Below are 12,996 nucleotides of genomic sequence, written 5' to 3'. Positions count from 1 at the left end.
GCTAGGTGCAGGAATATGTGGAATTGGAAACTCAATCACCATACAGCAAACAGGAATGTAAATGTACTGTCATCTTTCAGGACTAATGAGCAAATACAAAAGAGAAATTTTTTAAAAAGGTGTAAATAAAAGGTGCATTAATGTAAAAATGTATCTGAAATGGGATGAAACTCACTGCTGTAATGCAGTTTTGAGAAATTCTGGAGGGGACAGGAAGAGAAACTACTGTGGTCGGACCAGATGAAAAAGTTCAGCTCAGTCATCTAATGGAATATATATAACTTTACGTCTTGAAGCAAACTTGCCTACAAATTTCCGTAACTATGCAGTAAGATGAATATTTTCCCACACATAAAAGGAACTAATGCAGATCTCTGCTCAGGTATTCTAATGCATACATTCAGAATGCAGTAAGCTAGAATAGAAGAGTTGGGTTGGAAGGGACCTATAACAATGATCAAGTTCCACTGCCTGACCAAAAGTTAAAGCCTGTCATTAAGGGTGTTGTCCAAATGCCTCTTCAATGCTGACCAGCATGGGGCATCTCAGTATAGAAATGCTTCCAAATGTCCAGTCTAACCCTCCCCTTGGTTCAGCTCTGACCCATTCTCACGTGTCTTGGCACTGGATCCCAGGGAGAAGTGATCAGCACCTCCCCCTCCACTTCCCCTTCGAAGGGCCCAGCACCCTTTGGGGTGCTGCAAGAGGGTGCTGCACATGGGGGCCCCATTACCCCTATCATGTCACAGTGCCACCACCTGGCAACACAGCACAGTGCCCTGGGGAAGTATAAAAGGTGGCATTCTCCATGTGCTGCTCCAGAGCTGGCTTGAGGACAGCCTGTAAACATCCAAGAGGAAATCCTTGAGGAGCCAGTGAAATTACTTGGAGGGGGCTAAGAGAGGAAGACCAGAAGCTGGACAAGGATCTGGAGATGAGAAGAACCAGCAACACCTGGAGGTGCCCAAGGCTATCAGACCTCTTCAGCTGGACAGCAGCAGCAAGACCAAGGGAATGCTTTCTCAAGGAGCACTGCAGAGCTCACCATACTCATCCCCTGCAGAGCCAGGGGCAGCAGCTGTAAGGAATGAGATGCAGAGATGTTGCCAGGGGTCCCAGTATTTTGGGAAGGATACTTGCCCCAAGGCACAACTTGTGCCCTGGCTCTCTTAGGCTCTCTTTCCCATCACAAGTTTATAGCAGGAGTGAGCTCTGCTCTTCCCTTGGCTCCGTTTCCCCAGGGATTCCTGCCTGTGCAAAACAGCCTGTGCTTGGAAGGGCTCCAGGCTTGCTGCACCACCCGGAGCTGCCACTTTCCAGCTCTCCCTGCCTGCAATACAAGTGTGGGGCAGGCACCAGAGTGTTCTTCATGCATCACTGGCCAAGAAGCACAGTGGAGCAAGTTTTGTGAGACAAAAATGATCCTTGTCATCAATGTGTCCTACTTTTGAAAATACCCCACGGTACCACACCCCTCTTCCTCTTTTGTGTGTGGTTGGTCCTGAACCTCATTTTTCAAGTTCCCACTCTTCAGAAAACAGGAAGCTGCTTGGCCTGTATTCTGGCAGCTACTTTCTGTATCTCTGTGACCTGTCTTTGCCAAGACTACAAGGGATGTTTTTTATGAGTTAAACTGAAGAATGAGTGAGCCTGCTCCTAGCTACACATGCATGTTGTGATAATGCTTGTGAGCATCGGCTCTGAAATGGATTCAGAAAAATAACGTAAAAATTTAAAAAAAATTCCTGTTTCTACTTATAACCTTTCTGATTTATGTCCTTGAAAGTATTTTTGGAGCTGAAAACCCCCTGGCATTTCAGGCAAATAACAGTCTCATCATTATTCAACTGATGGTACACACAGGAAACAGAAAAGAACAGTCATGCTATATCACACCTATAGTTCTGCATGGCCAGCTCTGACCTGGGTCTCAGGGGTCCGTCCAGGAGAGCTGCTCTCAGCAGAACAGGTCCCAGGCCCACCCAGGAGACAGGGGCAGAGATGGGCACACCTACAGCATCGCCCAGGCAGGGACTGAAGTCCCCGGGCTGAGCTGAGACACCATGTCCCCTGGGCCCTTGGCAGGAGACGGTAGGGGTGGGGGTCCCAGGGAAGGCTGGTCCCACCCAATGAGGCCTGTGAGCACCCCCAGGACCATGGCAGTAGATTACACACAGCTCATGTACTCTCCTTTAGACATTTACGGTTGGCCACTTGGGAGACCGAGTATTGGGCCAGACGGACCCTCACTCTGATGGACTACTGCTGTTCTCTGGCTCTTTTTGTTTTAGCACGTTTTTCCAAGGCACTTTTGGGCTGAGACATTCCAAGGGACATTTGGGCTCAGACAATTCCAAAAATGAGTACAAGGAGAAAAAAAATCAAATCCACGGAGAAATGAGATAGGTATTACTCACCTCAAAACAATTTGCAACCATTTAGTTCTGGAGCACTTCCAGCTTCAGACTGAGGGCTTGATCTTTGAGCCTTGCTAGTGTCACAGATGGGTTTTTTGCCATCCTGTAGAAACCCAGCTCAACTGGATAAGCACATAAGACTTTCAAAAACAGTTCCCACATGCTTTTTGCAAATTTGTTCAGGTGGTCAAACGATCTCAAAATGATCCACAGCTCTCACCCCCAACAGATGGTACATGTCTCATTCCCACAAAGTGACAGAGCCAGGGCCTAGGCTGGGACGTGGTTACCCATTCAATCTCTTCTGCTAGCACAGGGCTGGGAAGAAATCAAAGATTTCCTCAGCACGTACTGGTAGGGAAAGAAGGAGGAGTAGAGTAGAGTAGAGCAGAGCAGAGCAGTATAGGACCTACAACAAGGATCAAGTCCAACAACCTGACCACTTCACAGTTGACCAAAAGTTAAAGCCCGTCATTAAGGGCGTTGTCCAAATACATCGACCAGCTCTCCAGGAAGCCTGTTCCAGGCTTTGAGCACCCTCTCAAAAGGTGAAGAAATGTTTCCTCCTGTCAAGTCCGAAGGTCCCCGAGGGATGCAGCTTTGAGCCATTGTCATGTGTCCTGGTACTGAATCCCAGGGAGAAGAGATCAGCACCTCCCTCTCCACTTCCCCTCTGAAGGAAGCAGGAGAGAACAATGAGGAAAAAAGCTAGACACCAACCATTTTGTGTAATTGCCACTGCATTTCTCAAGTAAAACAAAAAACTATGCAAAGGAACCTTTTGTGCAATAAGACATGATGAAGACAACAGAAACAATTGTAACATGTTGGTAAACCTGACTGTATAAAAAAACCCCCACATACCAAAAAGATGATAGGGAATTTCTTCCTCAGCCAAGAGGAAAGCTCACTAAACTTCTAATTTTCTTACTGAAATTAAGCTTTAAAGTATCTACAATATTGTAATTTACTACTGAAACAACATCTTTTTATCCTTTTAAATATCTCTTTGCTGTATGATGTTGGTTATGTGTGTTTAAATATCTGTTACACAGCAGTTTTTACATACCTGACGATATTGTTTCTAATCACTACTGACTGAACGTAATTATATCTTTTTCCTTCAGGATCATTAGGAAAGATTATATGGGGCCATGAAAAAATAATTCATTACACTATCCCATATAACTCTTAAGAAATGACAGACTGGTACCAAAATATTTATCTTGGCCTAAGTATTCTGTGCATTAGCAAAGTCAGCAGGAAAAACTTAAAACATTCATAAGACACAAAAGACAATACAGAAAGAATTTTAATAAACTTAATAACAACAAAAACCTAGCTCTTTAGCTATAGCCAAAAAGCACAAAAGAATAAAGAAAAGTTGTTTATCAAATTGTCTCAAATACAGCAGCTCAAGCCCCCTGGAACGCAACTTCAAATTATACTTCAGAAACAATATTAGAATAAAGCCCACTCTTCCTAGAAGCCAGTAGAAAGGCTGACAGAAGAGGTTTATCTTAGAAAAACACTGTCACCGTTCTCCTCCTTCCCCCCAAAATAAAACAACAACAAACAACATAATAAAACACCATGCACAGCAAAGCTGGGTATGAACCAAGATTATCTGTGATATGGATAACTCTGCTCTCCCAAAAATTCAGTTGGTTAAGAATTTGAAAAATAGCATGAGGTTTGGGTTTCTTTAAGGGTAAAGAATGTTTGTTAGAAAATAATTCCACACGAAATTTTCCTGTCTTACATGTTATGATCTATGCGTCAGACGATTTTGATTCTGTAAATTAGAAAATACAGAGGCAAAAGTGTTTTGGAAAAGACAAGCATTATGTTACACAATGCTCAATGGAACACAATCAGCTTTTTCTACAAAACTTTGTTGTTGAATTCAATATATTCCTGTCAAAAATTCAGCATTTTAAGAATTTGTCTATTCTGATTGAAAAATATTCCATAAGACAGTTTAAAAACAATTATAACAGGCATAGACATCATACTCGTAAAAGGTCAGTCTTGCTGAATAAAAGAAAGCAAGTAGAAGCCAATATATGCTACAACTTCAACACACCATCAGATATTTAGTATGGGTTTTTTTTCCTTCTGAGGTTTTTATGGGGTAATGCATAGTGTGACTTAAGTATGGGAGAACTCAAGAAACAGCCAACCAGCACCAAAGTTTCATGTTTCTTCATTACATTCACCTTACGATAAAATTTTGTTAGGCTTTTACAAGCCCTTTTGGAGGTCTTTAAAGCAAACTAACCTTTGCTTCTTCACTCTCAAGCTTTCTTTAGTGTGGCTAAAGCAGAAAAAAAAGATATGGTCTGCATTTACAGTTAAAACCTTCCTTTATCTCTGGTTCCTTTTTGCTATAGAGGAAACAGCATGGAGAAATACCTTGAGCTTAACTTTCTTAATTTTACACACAACTTTTTGTTATGCTGCCTCGGGCAATGACTGGTAAATAATACTAAAAAATGTGCTTTTCTAAAGTTGTTTTTGCAGAAGAGTAACAGACACTTGCTAAAGTTTAGCTTTCAGCTTTTGGGGAAAATTTCAAAATGGAAGAAAGTTTTAAAAATTTAACAAAATTTTTAAATGGTGAAATATTTCACATGGAATTAAAGTGAAATGTTTCAGTGTGAACATTTTCCACAGTAAACCACTCTGTTTAAAAAAAAAAAAAAAAAAAGAAAAACTCACCCCGCTCACAAATGTTATGTTTGATTTCAAACTTGACCTATATTTTGAAAGCCAAAGGGTACTCTGAAAACCAAACCAAACATTCAAGCTAATCTAAATATGTAATTCAGTCCAAAATGAAACAAACCTGTTTATTCTGAGAACAACCAAGCAAACATTTCAGTTCTGTATGAGGCAGATTTACCAATCTTTTCAAAAGACAAATTAATAAAAAAAAACCCTCAAAACCAACAAAACAACACTTCCAAAAGACATTGTCCCTCTAACTCAACTAGTTGATTAGTTGTCTGCCATTAACATGATGTAGTTTAGTTTTTCTTGGTATTTAACAACATACATATAATGAGTTTTTCTCTCCTTTTCTTTCCCACACAAAGAACACCCCAATCTATCATTACAACAGAGTCAGTCTTTAACTGTGTTTGAGCCAAACAGACTCAATTTCAGAGAGTTTCCAAGCATAACTCCAAGAGAAATTAATTGATATTCACAAAATCAATTATCAGTTTGCACATTCCAAGATTTTAGTTTATATGAACAATGGAAACCCAGACATCAAGGGGTAACACCAGAGCACTTTTTTTTGTACTGAATTTGTTATCCACAGGTTTCTCAAAGTCTGTTCACCACATGGCTCCTATGGAAGAAGAGTCAGCTTTCTTTCATGACTGTTGCAGAAACTGCTGAGTAAAATTCAGTACAAAGAAATGCTTGACTTCTGATAATGCTGCTAGGCTACAGAAGAAAAACATCAGTGTGGGTATAATAGATACATATACTTATTTGACACAACACTGACACTAGGAGGGCAAAAATATTAGAGAGCAAGGAATTAAGATTAGTTAAGGAAGTTTCTTGGGGCACACTTAGGATCATTAACAAAGGCCATGTTGAAACTACTAAAACAGCTAATTCACTCCTGGGTGTGTGTCCAGGCTCAGAGTCAGTGTTTACCTCACAGCAAGGCAAGACATGCATAAACATCAATGACTCTCTCTAGAGTCTTAGTTTTGCCCCAAGAAGGACCCTGAGTACACAGCCCAGGTCTCCATCTGGGTGACTGGGCACTTGGTCCCTCTCAACGTGTCTGAAGACCAAATCCACTATAGAGAAGATGCAGCCTAAGCATCCTAATTTGGTACTGCTTTTGTCAAGTAATGGGAAACTAAAAACACTGACGATACTTAATGTTTGTCCTTTAATGAACAGCAACTGCTTTGAAAACATACAGAGAGCTTACTGGCAGTTGTACAGGAAGAAAAAGTTACCAATTGGGAAAGCAGAATGTCTTGACAGCACCTCATCAGAACTACTAAAACCAAAGATCCCTAGCAAAGCTCACAGTGATATGAAAAGTTCTGGAAACCAGTCACACTGTATAAAATCAGTTCTTATAATTATGTATAAACATCTGTTTACAGTAATACTTGTAGATAGAGAAATATTTAATCTTCTTTCAACTCTCAACACTTCAATATCTACAAGCTTAGGGATAATTGCTAAAGACAACTAATGAAAGTCAAGACTCAGAATCTTTGTTTAGATATCTCCTCTGCTTTGTAATACTATATTTGGTCCAAGATTTCCTTAACAGAAGCATCATTCAGAGTTCAACATCATGCATGCCAGTGAACCATCACACAAATAGTGGAATAAAAATAAGCGATATTTTGTCACTGCAACTATTCATCCAGAAGCAATTGTTCCACATAGCTTGAGGATACAAGAACAATGTTTTCCAACAGGACTTGACTTTCCGTTGAGCTCCCTGGTTGCTAACATACAATGAGCTTATATAGTAGTAATTATACAGTGTATATTTTAATAGCAATACATTCCCTGCCATTTGCAACAGGCATACAATGCTAAAGAAGTGTATTTTGTACTGGTATATGCAGAAGATTTTAATTCTAAACTAGAACGAAATAACAGCTAATTTAATAAAACTATTCAACTTTTTAACTTAGTTTGATGAACCAGCAAAAGCTATTTGCAAGACAATGTACTATCTTTGACCAGAAAGCCTCTCACAATATGTAGGGTTTACAAATCACCAGGTAGCATTACCAGTTATTTATCTTTTTATGGTCTCTAAAATCCAATTAAAAAAAAAAAATTCAATTTAAAGTCTGGTAATATAGCGAAATCTATCCCAGGACACCACTGCACACAACATTTAAAGCTCAGTCTTGTTTTGTGTCTCCTTGGAACATGTTCACCAATGGCAGCCACCCCAGCCTTTCCACTACATATGCTAAGCAAAAACATTGTTATACATAAAGTGGCTGTGGGAAGGAAAGAAAGGGTGCTCTCATAACTGCAATTCCTTACATATCCGGTATAGAAAATTTTGCAAAAAAAACATACCACTATGTTGATGACACAAAGAAAGTGCTATACTATCAGCTGTAGAAAACGTTTTTGCATAAACAACCTTAGAGCAGACATTTGTTTTCTACTCAAAGACCACTATACTGTATTTTGCAATACTTTTTCTTTTACAAGCTGTCTTATAGAAGCCTGCTATATAATGTGATCTGACAAGGCTGTCCATGTAAAAAAAATTATACAAGTACTTACTAAAAGTTGAAATTTACAGAAAAAGCGTTCAAGTTGAAACCTCAATAGTCTACTTCCAAGTTCAGATAGATTATTTTGTTAAAGAATTTTTGTGAATTAATGAAGTTGATGTCAGTCATAACTTCAAAATTACTATGGAGGTCAGACAAGGGACAAACCTATATAAAGTACGCAAACAAACTCAATTTCAGTTCACCTTAACACTTAGTCCAATCCATTATGAAAGTATGCAGCATGTACTAGAAACCTGCAATACACTTCGTTTTTGTGCACATGATATTGAATTTAAGATATCAAAATACAATACAAAAAAGAAGGTTGGTAAAGTACAAGATATAGGCTGATATTTGTTCAATCATGATGATTTCAGCCATCTTATTAATCAGTTGATTTAGATCAAGTTTATGCTTATACAAATAATCTGAACATGCATGTAAATTATTACAGCTTTGGCATCTGCTGTCATCTAGTTACCACTCTCAGCAGAGTATTAAATTTTGTTTTTACAAAACTGAACAAAAAGATAAAGGTTTAGACCCTAAAATACATTCAAATAAATACCTACTTATGTACACAAAGTATGCAAAATTCTCAAAAAAACAGCAGCTATATAAAGTCACAGAGCTAAACTTTGACTAAAAAGCCTAAGAGTTTCAAAATCTTCAGAAGTCATCTTGGAGACAAACACCGAAGAGTGATGACTGTCAGGCACCACCTAACAGCTACTGTCACACAGATGTCATATTATTATGTACCATATTACTAGCAGTCTAAGACTGGTCCACCCGACTACTTGAAATGTCTTGCAGTCAAGTAGTGCAGCACATAATACAGCTTGGAAATACTTCCTATATAGAGACATCCTACCCAGAGGTTGCAGTTACAGAAGTGACTGAAGAAAAATTGGGAGTAACTGATCACAACATTAAAGCCTGTTCTGGCAACATACTGTTGCTAAAAATGCTGTTTCTAGATGCCAACTGCAACCTTACCAAAGTGTAATCACCTGAATGAAGCATTTGGGAGAGCTTTTTTGCACTGAGATTTAAGGACTTGTAACAAAACATCCTTAATTACACCTCTTTTAATCCATTTTCAGTGTATTCCACAATTGAAACACCTCACCTTTGAGGCTTATCAAGTTGTGTACAGTAAGAATATATACATACAAAACACTGGAAACGACATCAGTCTCTCTTATAGGACTTGATCATGCAGTTACACAAAAACATCACATACTGTTTTGCTGCTGTTCTTCTAAGACACCTCAGTTCTCTCAAGAATAATTTCAAGTGGAAAATCTTTTCATTACACATCTGTACCTCTCTGTGCTTTTCTCTAGAGCTTCAGCAACACATCTTCTGAGAAAACAGAAGTGATTGTTGAAGAGACTGTGGCTCAGTAACTCAGCAAGAACTTTAATAATTACTTTGAATTGCTTAAGTCTTTCATTGGATTGATGAAGTTGCTACAGCCCAGCTGCAGCAAGCTGGCAGTAATAAATTCTCTATACGTAAGTATGGAGTCTCCATAAGTATCTGACTATTTCATGCCTGTTTCTAAGTACATGAAAGCTGGAGGCAAAGCCTGTCATTTTACAACTTGGTACTTGCTTCTTTCATTATGTCCTCTAACAAAGGTACTAGTGTAAGGCCAAATAAGAATAGAACTCCCTGGAGATGCCTGCTGTGAAACACGTCACAGCATTTCTTCAAGAAATTTCAAAACAATAGCTTAAGGGCAAGTTTTTCCATTAGAAATCAAGTCATTTTGAAAGAGTCAATATTTATAATAAAGGCCACAGTAAAACAGATGAATTAAATTACTGATTTTTCAATCCAAATGTACAAATACTTGAAGTTCAAAATACTTTCCAAAATTTCACATTTATTGTCTGCAAAGACAAACATAACTTGAGTTTTCTTTCTTGTTATATCAAGCAAATACATCTTTATGTTAATTTAATGTGGACTTCATGGTATGGAAATACAACTATAACAGGACAGAAAAATCTGAATGTTTTTTCTTTCCATACATACAATAAATCTAAATAAAAATTAAATAGTTAACCAAAGTAGGACCATAATCCTTACTCTATTACCCATCTCTTCACCATATTCCTCCTTCCTTGTTCAAAGTTTCTTTAGAACATTTCAACAACTATAGAGTGCTATCAGAATACTACTACTCTTATGCTACTCAGAATATAAAAGTACTTCAGAGTTACACCTGGATAAAACGTAAAGAAAGTAGTGTTCCTCTTCTACCTACATGTCTTGCTATCACCAGGCATTTACTTGGGTCTGGTAATTACTACATAATAACCATAACCACCAAATGGCAGCTTTCCTCCTGCACAGTGACTACTTATCAATTTCAAAATCACCTGTCTTGTACTACTGAAAACTTCTAGCTTTCTGAATCATGTTTCCTGAACTGCTTATCTACCAAAATATAAAGTGTATTTACTCATCTTGTATTTGAGTTACTGACCATTTCATAACATGCATACAGTTTTAGACACTTGTCCAACTAAAACAAGAAATCTGAGACATGACAGGATTCCTGTCTATCATAACAGACAATCCAATTTACAGCAACAACAGCATTAATTGTACAACCTAAGAAATAGGAGAAATTTTGTGGCAATTACAGATAAGCTTCACAGAAGAAAAGAGAGGAGCTTGGCTTTTAACAAAAAAAAAAAGAAAAAGGCATTTACAATACTAAGTGAGAACTTTGCGTGGATAACATAGAACTTTAGAATTTGTGAACATGGACTTTGATTAGGGAAAGGACTCTGCCTTGCATATTACTGATAGGAATAGCCAGAAGTTCATCACTGACTTAAATAAGGTTCATTAAGGATCCTTAAATAAGGATGGATTTAAAAACATGTTGAATCTCTGGAGATGTACTTCATACTAGAACAGCTGCAACACTCAGAGCCACAAGTGAAACCCAATGCATGTACTGTTTGTACATGCACAGAGGATCTGACATCACATGTTGTACTTGCTCTACTTTTGATTCAGAGTTATTTGATACAAAGATGGAAGGAGATGCTACATCTGAATTACCTCAGTATTTTTTTAGTATACATTTAATCCTTCAACATGGCACACAGACAAAAAACAACACCTGTGCCTTAACAGATTGAATGAGATATGAATTCTGCATTATTTGGAAATCTGTATTTTTGAAACACACGCAAAATTTAGATATAAAGAACAAATAATAAGATGCAATAAATCTATTGTAATTACCAGATGTACAAGCGTTTTAGACAGATACTGGCACAGACTACTGTACTGCAGGAAAGACTTTTGATGTTTGATTGGATCCATGTAACACTACATATATCCTGTTGAACTTAAAAGCTGATAAGCTTTGTATGGCTCTCAAACATCCCAGAACTCCTCCAGGAAATCTATTACCAGAAAAAACAATGTATCCTTAAACAGGCTAGGGAGGTTCATGAAATTTACTTTTATTGCTGAATGAAAAAAGTTACTGTCTTCTTTAAGAAACCAGAGATAGAGTAAGATGACCAAATATTGCTGTTTCCTCATCATCATGAAAAATTGTTTGCACAGAACTTCATTTGGACAAGGTGAAAATAAAAATTAAACCCTCCTTATGGTAGGACTACATTGTGTAAATAGTGGCACACAACATAATGAAAGCATGGCTTTCTACTGCAAAGGCACCACCAGACACAGTTATGTCTATTAAGAATATCAATACCATAATGAAGCCATACCCTATCTCAATCATTATGTGTCAAAAATAAGACCTAGTACACTTCAGAGGCTGACATTTACTGAAGGGATAAAACTCCTTACCTTGAAAAGACTGTTTGGCTCGGTTCACTAGTTCTTCAATTGGATAACTTGCTAGATCTCCTCTGGCATGCTTAGTTTTGCAATAGGTACATGCGTTGAGACACCTGTTTAGAAAATAAAAATACTAAGTTTCTCACCAATAAAGCTTTTAGATGCACAGCTTTATTTAGTAAGTACATCTGGAAAAATGAACTTTTATATCTATGACCAAAAAAGAGCTATACTCTGTTTTAAAAATCAATAAAGCAGTTTGAAAAGTGTTTTGTCCTCCTACCTTCTTTAGTAGCTTTCACATCTGTATAAAAGGTTGAAAAAAGATCAGAGGAAACCACATGCAAAATCCAAAAGCGGGAATTAAGCTATCATACGGTTAATAATTGCTCATTGCTAAAGATGAATCTCCAAGGCCTCCAATCCCACTATTACATAAAAAGTCCAACCTGAACAAGGAAATAAAGGGAAAAAGTCCTGAAAGACCAGAAGCAGATTTTAAAAATAGTGTGTATTCTTGAGAACACATTTAAGTTTTCCTTCTTTCATTTGTCTTGTATAAAGAAAACAAATAACATAATGAAGACAGAATCACCAACTAGAAAGACAGCACGGCACAAAAGTTTGAGGAGCTAACGAAAAACTCCCATGAGAAACTGAAGGAATAATGGAAATGCTTTTAATTTACCTGACAATATAGTAAAGGCACACTAATTCAAACTAAAAGGATGGAAAGATCAAACCAAACAAAAACTACCACTCATTGTATGTTTTTCTTGGATTAGCCTTTGGATCCTGATAGTGCCATGAATGTAATGAGCAGAATGTGAAAAGTAGATTGTTGCAATTTTCTTGCCCCCCCCCCCCCCCCCCCCCCCAATCCTATAAAGCTGGTATTGACCTACAGCTTTTTATAGGTTAGAGCATTTAAACCTCTAAAAAACCCACAAAAATGAAAAACCCAAATACAAATATTTCTCTTGTACATGGGTACTAGAATATCTTAAATTCTGTCTATTTTCACAATAAAAAAGCCACAGCTTCAATATAACAAAGCATTTGTATGCCAGAAAATAATAACAGTCTAACTACAGGAGTATTACTATAAAACTTTCAAAACAATAACGCAAAGGCAAAGACAGCACCAGGTGGGTTCCAACAAAGTCACCAGCTAGAAGACTGTGCTTACAACTTGCAGATATCTTGTCTTCTACTACAATGTCTGGCAGCTCCATGACTAGGTAACTACTGCTTTGCCAATGCTACATGTTTTCCTTCACAAACATTCCCCTCACACGCTACTTATACCTTGCACAAGCAGTGGATCAGGAAGTGCAGAACACTGCACAGAACATTTTCTCAGGTGCTCTCCTGCACCTGCACATCACCTTGGCCCTGAAACATGCTCCACCAACAGTCTTACTTTCGGCCAGAAGACATCT

At 37.9% G+C, this 12,996-nt stretch overlaps 1 protein-coding gene across 2 annotated transcripts in view; it reads right to left on the bottom strand.

The window, feature by feature from the left end:
* CDKAL1 (CDKAL1 threonylcarbamoyladenosine tRNA methylthiotransferase) overlaps nucleotides 1-12,996 on the bottom strand; it is a 422,283-nt gene that overhangs the window by 222,528 nt on the left and 186,759 nt on the right. For both annotated transcript variants that reach the window (XM_074899749.1, XM_074899750.1), the window contains one exon: nucleotides 11,564-11,667. In XM_074899749.1, the coding sequence (XP_074755850.1) occupies nucleotides 11,564-11,667 (104 nt within the window). The remainder of the gene's footprint in view (nucleotides 1-11,563; nucleotides 11,668-12,996) is intronic.

This window comes from Athene noctua, chromosome 2 (genome assembly GCF_965140245.1).
Source record: "Athene noctua chromosome 2, bAthNoc1.hap1.1, whole genome shotgun sequence".
Taxonomy (NCBI): domain Eukaryota; kingdom Metazoa; phylum Chordata; class Aves; order Strigiformes; family Strigidae; genus Athene; species Athene noctua.
The sequence above is the reverse complement of the archived record's forward strand: the minus strand, read 5'-3'. Positions and strand labels throughout refer to the sequence as shown.